We start from the raw sequence: 14,542 nt of genomic DNA on the forward strand, positions 1-14,542 counted from the left end.
ATAGTTTATACAAACTGATTAAATAATCATAAAAACTATGTAGTTATAGAGTTTATACAAAGTGATTGAATAATCATAAAAAATATTTTTAAAACTTCTAAAATATCAATCATTTCTGTATGTATGCCAACGTATATAACAGTTGAAACATAACAAAACAATTAATCAAAGTGTCAGCATCTAAGCAGCAGTGTTGTAGTTCCTATATAGAGTGCTTAAACATATTACACTACATTATTTGTGCTTAATGTTTATATTCCTTCTCTTCTTCAGAGCTGGTTTTATTGAAGCTCTCTCATTTAAACCAGACCCCCTGTCAGCCCTCAGTCTCGTAATCCACTTACTCTCCCTATCTTCTGTGTGGTTCCTTATGTCACCACCTCTAATACAAGGTTTAATCATTTCTAAAACCCTGAAAAGGAAAGTATGTGTATTCCCTAACTCTACTACGTGTTTGGCCAGTGCATTCCTTGTATTGCCTTTTCTCATATGGTATACATGTTCACGTATCCTATCCTTCAACTGTCGATTTGTCTTCCCCATTGCATATCTGGCATATTGCCAGATATACAATGTTCATGCTGTTACATGTTGCATCCACTTGGGTTTTGAACTGTATGCGGAATCAGGATGTGTGAATAGTGTACTACTATCAATATATACACACTGGTTACAATGCCTACAAGCCTTCAACAGGAAGCAAGTCCTTTCTCATCCTTCTTGGAGTAGCATAAAAGTCTTTTCAAATTTAATTTGTTCCTGTATAAGAAACTTGGTTCATTCCCTACCACCTGTCTGATCCCATCGTCTGTACATAATATAGACCAATGCTTGTTAAATATGTCCTTAAGATTTCTATTATCACTGGTGTATGGTAGTGAAATCCTGATAGCATTGCTGGCAGTTCGTTCATCATTGTCTAACACAGGTCTAGGTCCATAATATGGTGCTGCTCTATTCTGCCTCAGCTCATGCATATCACTCAATTGTTTTCCAATTTCTCTGTCACTATAACCTCTATACTTGAGTCTATCTTCCAAATCATGCATACCTACTTCAAAACCTATCTCAGTAGCATTGAGTCTAGAGACACGCATGCCTTGTCCTCTGATTATATTATGGAATATATGACCAGGATGCATGCTGTCTCTCAATAGTATGGTGTTACGATGGCATGGCTTCCGATATACCCCTGTATTCAACAATCCATTGTCCATTTTCTCAATGAATAAATCTAAAAATTCTAACCTATAAGTAGAATGATACATTGTGAACACTAGGTAATTAGTTAAACCATTGATCATTCCATGAAATTCATGTAGCGAGTCAACATCTCCTCTCCATAGCATAAAAACATCATCTACGAAACGTTTGTAGAATATAGTAGATCGTATAAATTCATTAGTTCTAAATAGTACTTCATTCTCCCAATGTGCCAAGAACATATTGGCATAACTGTTTGCGCATGGCGTACCCATGGCAACTCCCTCTTGTTGTTTGTATATTCTCTCATTAAACATAAAAACATTGTTCTCAAGTACAATGTTTAACAAGTGTGTCAATAGTTCTATGTGACTTAGTGTGAACGTGCTGTTATCCATTAGGTATTGCCTAATATATCTGATGCCCAAGTCATTGGGTAGTACTGTGAATAGTGATTGAATGTCAAACGTAACCAGTATCAGCTCATCACTATTTATCTCACTTCGCATGCAGTCATAAAGTTCAAGTAAAAACTGCTTGGAGTCTCTGAGTATAGTCGGATTCATATTTAACACAGGACGTAGATGTTTCTCTATATACACAGATATGTGTTCAGTGACCCAACCCTGGCCTGATACCACTGGCCTCATTGGTGGGTCACTGAAATTTTTATGTATCTTTGGAAAACCTTGTATCACAGGAATGAGTGGATTTGGAATCGTGAGATATTCAAATAACTCTTTGTCAATGATCGTACCATTCAACATATCCTGTAACTCATTCCCTATCTCCAATACAATGCTTCTCACTACAGAGAGATCAATCCCTAGGTAAAATTTATCATTCAGTAACTTCATCATTGCTGAGTGATAGGATGTGGTGTCCATCACCACTACTTGACCTCCCTTATCTGCTGGTCTAACTGTGATCGGCTTGTTCAATTGCAGATCACGTAGACTTGCCCTCTCTCTCCTACTGAGATTATCCTTATGTCTGAAACTGGGCTTCCCATAGAAATATCTATGTAACTCATCTTCGGTCAATTTCATATAGGCCTCGACCAATGGGTGATTCACCGGTACATAACTACTTAGTCTTTTAAATGTCAGTGGTACCTCATTGTCATTCACAGTATCTATAGCATTATTCTGAAATAATAGACCACAAGGACTTTTCATTGGGTCACGTCTTTGTATGGCCCAGGTTTGGTGAAAGGGATATAAATGATTTTGTACAGAAAAGCAATGCGTTGAGTCATGGTGTAAATAATACCAAAACTGCCAATGTAAATAATATCAGAACTGCCAATGTTAGTGATAGAAGTAATATAATTGAACGTAGCATGCAATCTGAATCTGATGTGGTGGGTGTTTCCACAATACATGAGAACACACGGGACCCGAGCAAAAATACAAGTAAGAACAATAGTATTGGGTTGAATGAATCATTGGGTATTACTTCGGACAGAATATTGAGTGATTCGATAGATACAGATGATGTCATCAGTATCATACATGTAGATGGAGACACAGTCAATAGTAATATAGGAACGAAAACGAAAGACATTACACTAGATAGCCCAGCACGAATGAACCTATATCCTCAGGTGGAGATTATGAATAAACCAGTATTACAAGATGATAGGGTCGTTAGGCCGAAAGTGAATAGTAAAAATATGAATGTAATGGAATCAACGCATGGTGGGATCCCTTTTCCATTACCTGTGAGGAAGGACAAGGGTCTGAGAAGAGGGAGATCCCTAAGCAGAGGGAGGCAAAAAAGGAAGGCCTCAGAGGAATTTCATCCACAACATACGATAAAGAAAATGTGGAGGAACAAAATAGGACAATAAATGGGACGAATGTAATGAATGACAATACATATAGAGTTGATTCGTTAGTTTGTAATATATCCAAACATGAACTAACACAATCTGAAGTAAGTTTATTAGAGAAAGGGTTAAACTTTATTCCCAGTGGTTGTAGTAATTTAGTGGATACAGTATTAGACACTAAGTTATTTTGTCGGAATCTGATGCTCAAGCTATTATTTCAGAATAATGCTATAGATACTGTGAATGACAATGAGGTACCACTGACATTTAAAAGACTAAGTAGTTATGTACCGGTGAATCACCCATTGGTCGAGGCCTATATGAAATTGACAAAAGATGAGTTACATAGATATTTCTATGGGAAGCCCAGTTTCAGACATAAGGATAATCTCAGTAGGAGAGAGAGGGCAAGTCTACGTGATCTGCAATTGAACAAGACGATCACAGTTAGACCAGCAGATAAGGGAGGTCAAGTAGTGGTGATGGACACCACATCCTATCACTCAGCAATGATGAAGTTACTGAATGATAAATTTTACCTAGGGATTGATCTCTCTGTAGTGAGAAGCATTGTATTGGAGATAGGGAATGAGTTACAGGATATGTTGAATGGTACGATCATTGACAAAGAGTTATTTGAATATCTCACGATTCCAAATCCACTCATTCCTGTGATACAAGGTTTTCCAAAGATACATAAAAGTTTCAGTGACCCACCAATGAGGCCAGTGGTATCAGGCCAGGGTTGGGTCACTGAACACATATCTGTGTATATAGAGAAACATCTACGTCCTGTGTTAAATATGAATCCGACTATACTCAGAGACTCCAAGCAGTTTTTACTTGAACTTTATGACTGCATGCGAAGTGAGATAAATAGTGATGAGCTGATACTGGTTACGTTTGACATTCAATCACTATTCACAGTACTACCCAATGACTTGGGCATCAGATATATTAGGCAATACCTAATGGATAACAGCACGTTCACACTAAGTCACATAGAACTATTGACACACTTGTTAAACATTGTACTTGAGAACAATGTTTTTATGTTTAATGAGAGAATATACAAACAACAAGAGGGAGTTGCCATGGAACAGTTATGCCAATATGTTCTTGGCACATTGGGAGAATGAAGTACTATTTAGAACTAATGAATTTATACGATCTATTATATTCTACAAACGCTTTCAGATGATGTTTTTATGCTATGGAGAGGAGATGTTGACTCGCTACATGAATTTCATGGAATGATCAATGGTTTAACTAATTACCTAGTGTTCACAATGTATCATTCTACTTATAGGTTAGAATTTTTAGATTTATTCATTGAGAAAATGGACAATGGATTGTTGAATACAGGGTATATCGGAAGCCATGCCATCGTAACACCATATTATTGAGAGACAGCATGCATCCTGGTCATATATTCCATAATATAATCAGAGGACAAGGCATGCGTGTCTCTAGACTCAATGCTACTGAGATAGGTTTTGAAGTAGGTATGCATGATTTGGAAGATAGACTCAAGTATAGAGGTTATAGTGACAGAGAAATTGGAAAACAATTGAGTGATATGCATGAGCTGAGGCAGAATAGAGCAGCACCATATTATGGACCTAGACCTGTGTTAGACAATGATGAACGAACTGCCAGCAATGCTATCAGGATTTCACTACCATACACCAGTGATAATAGAAATCTTAAGGACATATTTAACAAGCATTGGTCTATATTATGTACAGACGATGGGATCAGACAGGTGGTAGGGAATGAACCAAGTTTCTTATACAGGAACAAATTAAATTTGAGAAGACTTTTATGCTATTCCAAGAAGGATGTGAAAGGACTTGCGTCCTGTTGTACGAAGGCTTGTAGGCATTGTAACCAGTGTGTATATATTGATAGTAGTACACTATTCACACATCCTGATTCCCGCATACAGTTCAAAACCCAAGTGGATGCAACATGTAACAGCATGAACATTGTATATCTGGCAGTATGCCAGATATGCAATGCGTTCTATGTGGGGAAGACAAATCGACAGTTGAAGGATAGGATACGTGAACATGTATACCATATGAGAAAAGGCAATACAAGGAATGCACTGGCCAAACACGTAGTAGAGTTAGGGAATACACATACTTTCCTTTTCAGGGTTTTAGAAATGATTAAACCTTGTATTAGAGGTGGTGACATAAGGAACCACACAGAAGATAGGGAGAGTAAGTGGATTACGAGACTGAGGGCTGACAGGGGGTCTGGTTTAAATGAGAGAGCTTCAATAAAACCAGCTCTGAAGAAGAGAAGGAATATAAACATTAAGCACAAATAATGTAGTGCAATATGTTTAAGCACTCTATATAGGAACTACAACACTGCTGCTTAGATGCTGACACTTTGATTAATTGTTTTGTTATGTTTCAACTGTTATATACGTTGGCATACATACAGAAATGATTGATATTTTAGAAGTTTTAAAAATATTTTTTATGATTATTTAATCACTTTGTATAAACTCTATAACTACATAGTTTTTATGACTATTTAATCAGTTTGTATAAACTATATGAGTTCATTATAGTAGTATGTTTTAACAAATGCTTGAGTTTTAATGGTTTTATTATGTCATATAAGTTTAATTATTAATTGACAGTCAATTGATTGTTGTTGTATTTGTATATATATGGGCATTGTGGGTAGCAGCACTTTTGATCTGAAGAAACTCATTTTGTGAGTGAAAGCGCTCATCAGCTGCAGCATCATATGGTTGTCGTTATTAGATGTGTGGATTAAAGTCTTTATTTCAGTAAGGAATCCTGGTTTATTGATCTGCTGTGCTCCCTCACTTACCATCAACGTTTGGTTTACATTATTTCACATATTTTAAGTGTTTGGGAGCATTTCATCTAACCAAGGCTCATCTTGTTATCATTGCCACTTCCTTTTTCTTTTGTTTGATTACAGTTATATTTATTATTTTATTTGTACCATTTTTATTGCTCTTTTAATTGTAACTGTGCTTGGGTTCAAGTATCACAGTAAACTGCACTTGAACATAACCACAGATGACTGCAAAAGATGATATGGCAGTATTACCATGCTCAGTACTTGGTCAGTACAGGGAGTGTTTGAGATGGTAACCTTGACTGACAAAAAGCTCACTTTTCTTGAGTATATATAATTTTATGTGGATGTGCATCTAGGTAAACAATATTATGAGCATGCACTCCATTCCCAACTTGAATAACAGTCACATTAAATATACCAACTCCAAGATCACACTACAGTGGAAAAAAGTTCATTTCCTAACCTCAGTTTATTGTGATACAGTGAGGTTAGGAAATTAACTTTTTTTTCACTGTAGTGTGATCTTGGAGTTGGTGTATTTAATTTACAGGGGCTGCGGGGGGGGGTGGCTTGCCCCCGCAGAAATGTAGTAGAAAGTGTGTTTGTTTGTTAGTTAGGTGTTGTTATAGGTGGAGAGGATGTTATTTACATATGTGTTGCAGTTTTCAATGTTATGAAGCACACTTTCAATGCTCTGAGTTTCATTGTTTTGGGTTTTCAGTGTTTTGGGATTTAGATGTTTTGGTCTCAATGTTATGAAATTTAGTGTTATGAAATTTCAGTGTTATGAAGTAGACCCATATATACACACATACACACAGACCCACATCTATGTGGGTGTTGGAATACTATTATGATCTGTTTATATAAGTACAACGTGCAGACTCCACAGATATGTTTGTGTCTTTTCGGCTTTTCCCGGTTAGGGGTCGCCACAGCGGAACTCTGGTCCGCTAATGATTGGCAGTTGATTTTTACGTGCCAAGTTGCCAGCCCTGACACACAACCTTCAATGAAGGTACGCCCATTCACGCATGTCTCCACGCAGAAGATGGTCTAGCTGAGAATGAAACCGGACAGCATCTTACAGTGAGGCGACAACACTACCGCAGCACCACCACCGCAGTCTAACATGTATGTCATATGCATACTGCAAATTATATAAAAATTTTGGACTCTGTAATACAGTTGCCCTTGCAATGCAGTTCTAGCAAAGTAGAAAAAAGTAAATGATGCACTAATTCATCCATGATAGTTTATGCATGTTTTAGTTCTGTTACAGTTAAGTTGTAAGTTGTTCAAAACACATAACACAGTGCATTTGGTGTCACTGTTTTAGTACTGTGGAATTCCCTTGTTATAAATAGCAGCTGATATCATTACTATTGTCTAATAAAGACAATGGGTTTAATGGGTCTCATAAAGGTGCTCATATGACATTATTTAGAAAGGCAAATGCCCAGCCTCTTAGTTGCTTGATCCCACTGCAAAAAAAAAAAAAAATAGACTGCCTAGAACCCTAACTCACACCAGAAAAGTCCCACTGCTCCTAACCCTAATCCTAACTCACAGTTGTTCACAAACCCTAACCACAAACCCCACTCCATCAAGCTTAAAACCCTCATTTGCTGTCTAAACCTAAGCCTCCCAGTTATTCCATAAAGCTAAAGCTATCTGTTGTTCCATAAACTTAATCCTAAATCCGACATTGTAACCATAACCCTAAAAGCCCCAGTCACTCCCTAACCCTAATCACAGATCTCACTCCAAAACCCTTACTATAATCTCTCAGTCACATCTATACCTAATTCTTAAACTTCCAATCCTTCCCACCATGCAACCTCACAGCTACCATGCTTATTATAATCTGAACTTAATAGCATTAAACTAAAACTATAAACCCAATCAATTTAATACAGCCCTCCATAATGTACTAAAATAATATCACAAGTCACTAATAGTATAAAAATATTTAAACTTACCTCAGAATTACAGTAGGAAGCCACCCACGAGACAGTACATACATAAAACATTATGTATCTAATATAAAATAATATTCAACAGACAATTTATGCATCTACTGCAGCTTACTGATATGAATAGGAAACAGGAATCAGAACAAAACAAAACATGGATAAATGGGGGCCTGCCAGAGTGCTAACTGAAGGACCTTGGCTTTTCCATTCATGAAACCAGTGTGTGTGTGTGTGTGTGTGTGTGTGTGTGTGTGTGTGTGTGTGTGTGTGTGTGTGTGTGTGTGTGTGGGTGTGTGTATGCCTGTGTGTAATAAATTCTACAGGATAATCATTTTGAGTATATCTCTATGCCTGTGTGTGCATGTCTGTATGTGTGTATATGTGTATGCCTGTGTGTAATAAATTCTACAGGATAATCACTTTGTGTGTGTATGTATGAATGTGAGGCGTTCAGGATAACCCTTTGTGTGTACGTATGAATGTGAGGAGTTCAGGATAATCCCTTTGTGTGTACGTATGAATGTGTGGAGCTCAGGATAATCCCTTTGTGTGTACGTATGAATGTGAGGAGTTCAGGATATTCTCTTTGTGTGTACGTATGAATGTGAGTTCATGATAAAACCTTTGTGTCTATGCATGAATGTGAGGAGTTTAGGATAATCCCTTTGTGTGTAGGTATGAATGTGAAGAGTTCAGGATAAAACCTTTGTGTGTACATATGAATGTGGGGAGTTCAGGATGATCACTTTGTGTGTACGTATGAATGTGTGGAGCTCAGGATAATCCCTTTGTGTGTACGTATGAATGTGAGGAGTTCAGGATATTCTCTTTGTGTGTACGTATGAATGTGAGTTCACGATAAAACCTTTGTGTCTATGCATGAATGTGAGGAGTTCAGGATAATCCCTTTGTGTGTACGTATGAATGTGTGGAGCTCAGGATAATCCCTTTGTGTGTACGTATGAATGTGAGGAGTTCAGGATATTCTCTTTGTGTGTACGTATGAATGTGAGTTCACGATAAAACCTTTGTGTCTATGCATGAATGTGAGGAGTTTAGGATAATCCCTTTGTGTGTAGGTATGAATGTGAAGAGTTCAGGATAAAACCTTTGTGTGTACATATGAATGTGGGGAGTTCAGGATAATCACTTTGTGTGTACATATGAATGTGGGGAGTTCAGGCTAATCGCTTTGTGTGTGTGTGTACGTATGAATGTGAGGAGTTCAGGGAACTGTGATAATCAGGAATTGCTTGAATAGATTAGTTCTTCCTTTGATATCCTTCTGCATCCTCTCACATATTTCTTAAGGATGTATTGATCATTACAGCAGTTTTTCATCTGATTCTAAAAAAAGATAAGATTTGCTAAAATTTATTGTACACAGTTTCTTCAGCATAAGCATTGGAACAACAAAATGCTTTAGTTTTTAAGGCAGCTGAATGACAAGGCAGTATGGCTACAGTATTATACCTTAGTGATCTGCAGTCAAAAGTGCCAATAACTATTAAACTGTGAAACTGCAACTATTAGAACTCACTGTTTCACTGTTAAAGCATTTTCTTTTACATTTGGTGACAGGGTACGCCCAATGGACAAAAGTGTCCCTTTTCAGGACATGTGAGTGCTGTCTGGTTAATTGACTTGATCAGAGTCAAACAGTGTGCAAATGGAAGTGGAAAGAATCAAACCCTGTACATTTTGGTGACAGGATGCATTCATACCACCAACAGGAAAGCAGCATCTCTAGACCAGTTTCTATTTAAATATATTAATTATGAGGTTACAGTACAGAAATGTGGGTTCTCTGAGATTCTGCAGTTTCTCTCTTCAGACAAAAAAAAAAGCAGAGCATTTGCATTAAGACACTGCTACATTAACGTCTAACTTTTTTAGATTGTCACCAATAAACATTAAAACATGCTACCACTTAAATGAAAATATCAGCTATCTACATACTGCAGCATTTTTGTGGTCTAGAAAACATTGATTGAAGACACAAAAGAAGAAAGAAAGGACACTTCTTCTCCCTAGAGGTGGTGTTAACACTGATCGGTTTGTTTTTCTGCACCAAAATTTTGAAAACAATCCAACATCAGCCTCTTAAATAATACTGCATATGTTGTCCAAGGGATGTGACTGAAAACCAATATGTACATACTGGGCTTACAATAAGGCTGGGCAGACATACCAGAAGCCGAAAGAACAAAAATAAAGTAGAAGTTAAAAAACAGTTTTGGTACACATAATATGATTTTTTGTTTGTGTGTGTAAGACTTTTGAAATATTAAGAAATGAAATATTAGATACCTGCAAGGAATGGTATAAATGCTGCTCTCTTCACAAATTTCCCATTTGCATCCAGAAAGTGAGAAGGTGTGAATCTGTATGGTGTTTCCCACTGAGTTTTATCATATAGTACAGAAGTGAGAACTGGTAACACGTTTGTGTCCTAGTAAAATCCATAAACAGAAAATAAGTTTAACTGCTAGGTAAGCATATAAATTCTACTACTAACACGTGACTTTGAAAAAAATGGATAACAGATCTTGTTCCACCAATAAGTCATTTGTATGTTTTATGCCTGCTTGCCTGTAGTTTAAAGAAGCAATATAGCATAATTAGATAAATAGTACTATTCCGAGTTACAGTAACAGATTTCAACATTAATGTGCCTTTGAAGTCTGAACATATTAGCAGTGTTTAAGTCTAGATTTATCTAGATCAGTCGTCTCTGGTGTACAATTATTTAGAAAGAGCACCTAAGACATAATAAAGGCTGTAATTTGTAAGACAACAGCAAGCAAACAAGCAACAAAAAAGTCATGATGAATAGTGTAGGAAGCACATCTCATTTGATAGGCATGATCTGAATTAAACTCTCACAATCACACTTTGTTTTAGAATGTATTAGAAAGTTTTGTCATTTTAAAGTAGAAAGATGATAAATCCTTTGGAAAGTTTCTATGTACATTTTTATAAAACAATGAATACTTAACTTCACAACTATTTATTGCCTAAAGGAGTTTGCTGTGACATTACAATGATTTCTTGTCATGTTTTGTACTTTGATTATACACAGCAGTCCTCTACCAGCTCTTTACAGATTTTTCTATTCCTTCCTGTTCTTCCAGGAAGCTCACTTGTCCATTACCTTTCCATTAATCCAGGGTGGGGCAGGGCTGTGGATGTAAGCTGTGAAAGTTGAAAACTAAGATTAGGGGTTCTGTACAGTGGTCATCTTGGTGAGACTGGATTTATGTTATGGTTTGTCATACATATTCATCATAGGTAGCACAGCTGCAATGTAATCATAACATGAATGAGGTAAGCCTGAGGGCGATGTAATTCTTCCAGTTAGACCTGAGGGGCAGTACATTTCTTTGTGAGTTTTGAAGTTACATGCTACACCACAGCAGCCTGCATGAACTTCTTTTTTGCAGTGAAGTGAACACTTGTCACATTCAGAGTACATTGTTTGCTTTCCAGAGCATGATAAATGCATGTTTTTGGGGAGCTAGGCATGTCTGTTAAACACTAGCGATCAGTACCCATATGGTGGATCACTAGTGTGTGATGGCTGGACTTTGCCCCAGACAGTTAACTTGCTGATATCCATTTTCCCTGTAATAGTGCAACCATTGAGTAAGTTGTATGTATGCGGAGAGGAGGTGTGGGAGTGCAGCCCCCACCTGCAAAAACATTTTTTTCTTTTTTTTTTTTATTTGAGAATGATGTCCCCATTCATGGGGTTATGCAAATTTCTGATTGCTGTTTTGTGTATTTATCACAAATAAGTTAATGTCTTATAAAGGAGTCGTTGCTTGTTTTCTTTTTCATCATTTTATCTTAATTGTCAATATGTCTGTTGACAACATTTGAATGTTTTATAGACTTTTTTCAGGTGTCTAATAATATACTCGGGGAAAAATAGCAAACAAGTGTTCTTGTGGTAGATAGCTATCTTCTGTAGACCAGCATTTACAGTACCTGTTTTTTAGAAGAACTTGAAATAGTGAACTGTGAACATTATAAAATTTTAATAAGAAACTTATCTTTAAGAGGGTTAGGAATCTTGGAGCTTTCATAGGTCATTTTAAATTTGTAAACTTAGCCCAGAAGTCACCTGCCTTCTCCTTTTCCTTGGTAACACAATCCTTATCAAAGGGTAGATCCTCTGCAAAGAAAGTTCGGAAGCTGAAAGTGTCTCTCCAGTACCATGAGATATACAGAAATATAGACTAACCTCAGAAGTTGATTGTTGGGGAGCAGGTAAGAGAGAAGAGAGAGATCTTAGTGACCTAGCCAGAGGTCTCATTAAGGCCTTCTAGACCTATAATCATGGCAGTGGTTGTTCATTAATCACTGGTAAAGATGGGTGGCTGCACCTTTATCTATTATAATTAATTTCTGTTGTAAAATAAACATCCTAAGTTCTGCACACAGTAGACTTCCTCTTATCCAGCCTCTCTTTAAACGGCCATCACATTTCTGCCCTAGCCCTAGCAAAAGACAACAGAGGAGAAGAAGAGCATTTCTGCCTCCAATAGGCTAAATAATGACAGACGTGTTTCAAACTTGATATTCTTTAGAAAAATGCATACTAACAAATCCTGCTACTCTAGCTGATTTATTACCTATAAACGCTATTCTGTATGTTTTTTCTGATTAACCAGCCATTTGTTTATCCAGCCTAAGGTCCAGTCCCAGTGAGACCAGGTAAGAGTTAGTCTACTGTACTAAGAATGCTTACAATGTTTCTCTCTTTCATAGGAGAGATGTATATAGGTGTATATATATCCTCTCCCCCCTGGGTACATCTCTCTTTATCTACTACAACTCTGTCTTTTACAATCTTCCATATGTCTCCTACTCCAGTGGTACAGACCATCATATATCTACACACTTATAAATAACTATCTTCACTTTCAGTTCAGAAGTGCACATATATTATTTATTTATTTTATCCAATTTTGATGACCAAATAGGTGGGCTGGACCAAAGACCCTTTTCAGCCGTGACAGGGCTTCAGAGAAGCAGTACAGCAAATGGCAGACAACTACAATGTTATAGCACTTAAATAGATAATAGAGATGATGTTAAAGTTTTAAGAATGAGCAAGCTCACTTCCAAATCATGAAGGAGGCAAAGAAGGCATCACCTAAAAAACTTTTACAATAGTTTTTGTAGAGAATAAGTTACAGTTTTAGCAACAGTGGAATAAATTATTTACAAAGTAAACACTTATTGACAAACTGTATAATGGTCATTGCAATCCAACAGAGACTTTGCAAAAATTCAAGCTTATAGGAATATCAGGAAAACTAAAGGACTATTAGTTTTCAGGTTAACCACTATCTTTAAAAGAATTACACACAGCTAAGCATGTACATGTACATGTACATGTACATGTACATGTACATGTATACATCCTCTTTTCCCTGTGTACATATCTGTTTCTCCACTACAATTATATTGTTCCTTCTATATGATTCCTACTCTTAGATATAAATGAGTAGATGCATTATGGTTTGTACCGACGGATGTTGAGAAAGACAGAGTTGAAGTATAGAAAGAGTTATGTACAGATGGAAAAGCAGATATCTGCATCTATATTAGCTCATTTTGTTGTTACTTCTACAATACTTCTTGCATTTTGCTTGATATGTAATAATGTGTGGGTTATGTGCATTAATTTATATGCAATTGTGAGGCATTTCTCCATGGAATTCCTCTAGAAAGGAGCAGTGCCCAGTTGGAATAGCACTGCAAATAAATAAACAAATACATTTTAATGTCTGGTTTGATAAAGATGACAAACGGAGGGTGAAAGCCCCAGAAAATAAAGTTTCACTCCAGGCATCTGACTGAGGTTTCTTTTCACGAGATGCACACAGACCAGAGCAGGGCACTGGTTCCTAGACATCATCAGAAGGTATTGTTCTCAGTACAGAAGCCCCCTTGGGGGACTCCCCTTCTGTGGGCAGTGAGGGTCATCACTGATGTGCAGACAGTTGTAGTTGATGGCACAGCATCAGTACTAAGGGCATTTGAAGACTGACCTGCTATTCTAGTCTGTGACAAAGTAAAAGCTCAGTGAATATCGTAGGTCCTGTCATCAGTAGAATGGTTAGATGTTTAGCGACAATTGAGAATTGTTTAACCATGTTTCAACAGAGGATACAGAGTCTTGAGTAAGATGTTGAAATTGTCATAGGGACTTAGCATGAGCATTGGTAGTAGAGTCATTTGCATACTGGACTAGGGGAGACTGTTTGGTGACACTTCACCCAAATGCAAAAACTAGACCACTGAGGTTTCTGTAATAACATTCTTCAATGGCCTGATCAGCTATTTCTTTAGCATGAATGTTTACGTTATAGTAAACAACAATAGTTCTGATACCATTTCCTTCTCTAATAGTGTCAGTTATTTGACTGTTATCTTTATACATGCGTAACATACCCAAGGATCTAATAAAAAAATATATCAAGATGGCATTATAACTACAACTAACAGATCTACCCAGGATTTTAATAAAATCATTCAGCAAGGTTTCAGCACACCAGTAAATTAGCTATCAGTCCACAAAACATAACATTATTTATAGTAGGAAGTCCTCAAATAATTGCTTCAGCACAAACATATAATAATCTGTATGTAAGCCCTTCCTCAT

At 36.9% G+C, this 14,542-nt stretch overlaps 1 protein-coding gene across 1 annotated transcript in view; it reads right to left on the minus strand.

The window, feature by feature from the left end:
• The window catches only part of LOC122816617 (cytochrome P450 2K6-like), a 353,165-nt gene that overhangs the window by 59,675 nt on the left and 278,948 nt on the right, over positions 1-14,542 (minus strand). The window contains exon 8 of the mRNA XM_044089525.1: positions 10,177-10,318. Within this exon, the coding sequence (XP_043945460.1) occupies positions 10,177-10,318 (142 nt within the window). The remainder of the gene's footprint in view (positions 1-10,176; positions 10,319-14,542) is intronic.

The sequence above is a fragment of the Protopterus annectens genome, chromosome 12.part0 (genome assembly GCF_019279795.1).
Source record: "Protopterus annectens isolate FY-2018-M chromosome 12.part0, PAN1.0, whole genome shotgun sequence".
In the NCBI taxonomy this organism is placed as follows: domain Eukaryota; kingdom Metazoa; phylum Chordata; order Ceratodontiformes; family Protopteridae; genus Protopterus; species Protopterus annectens.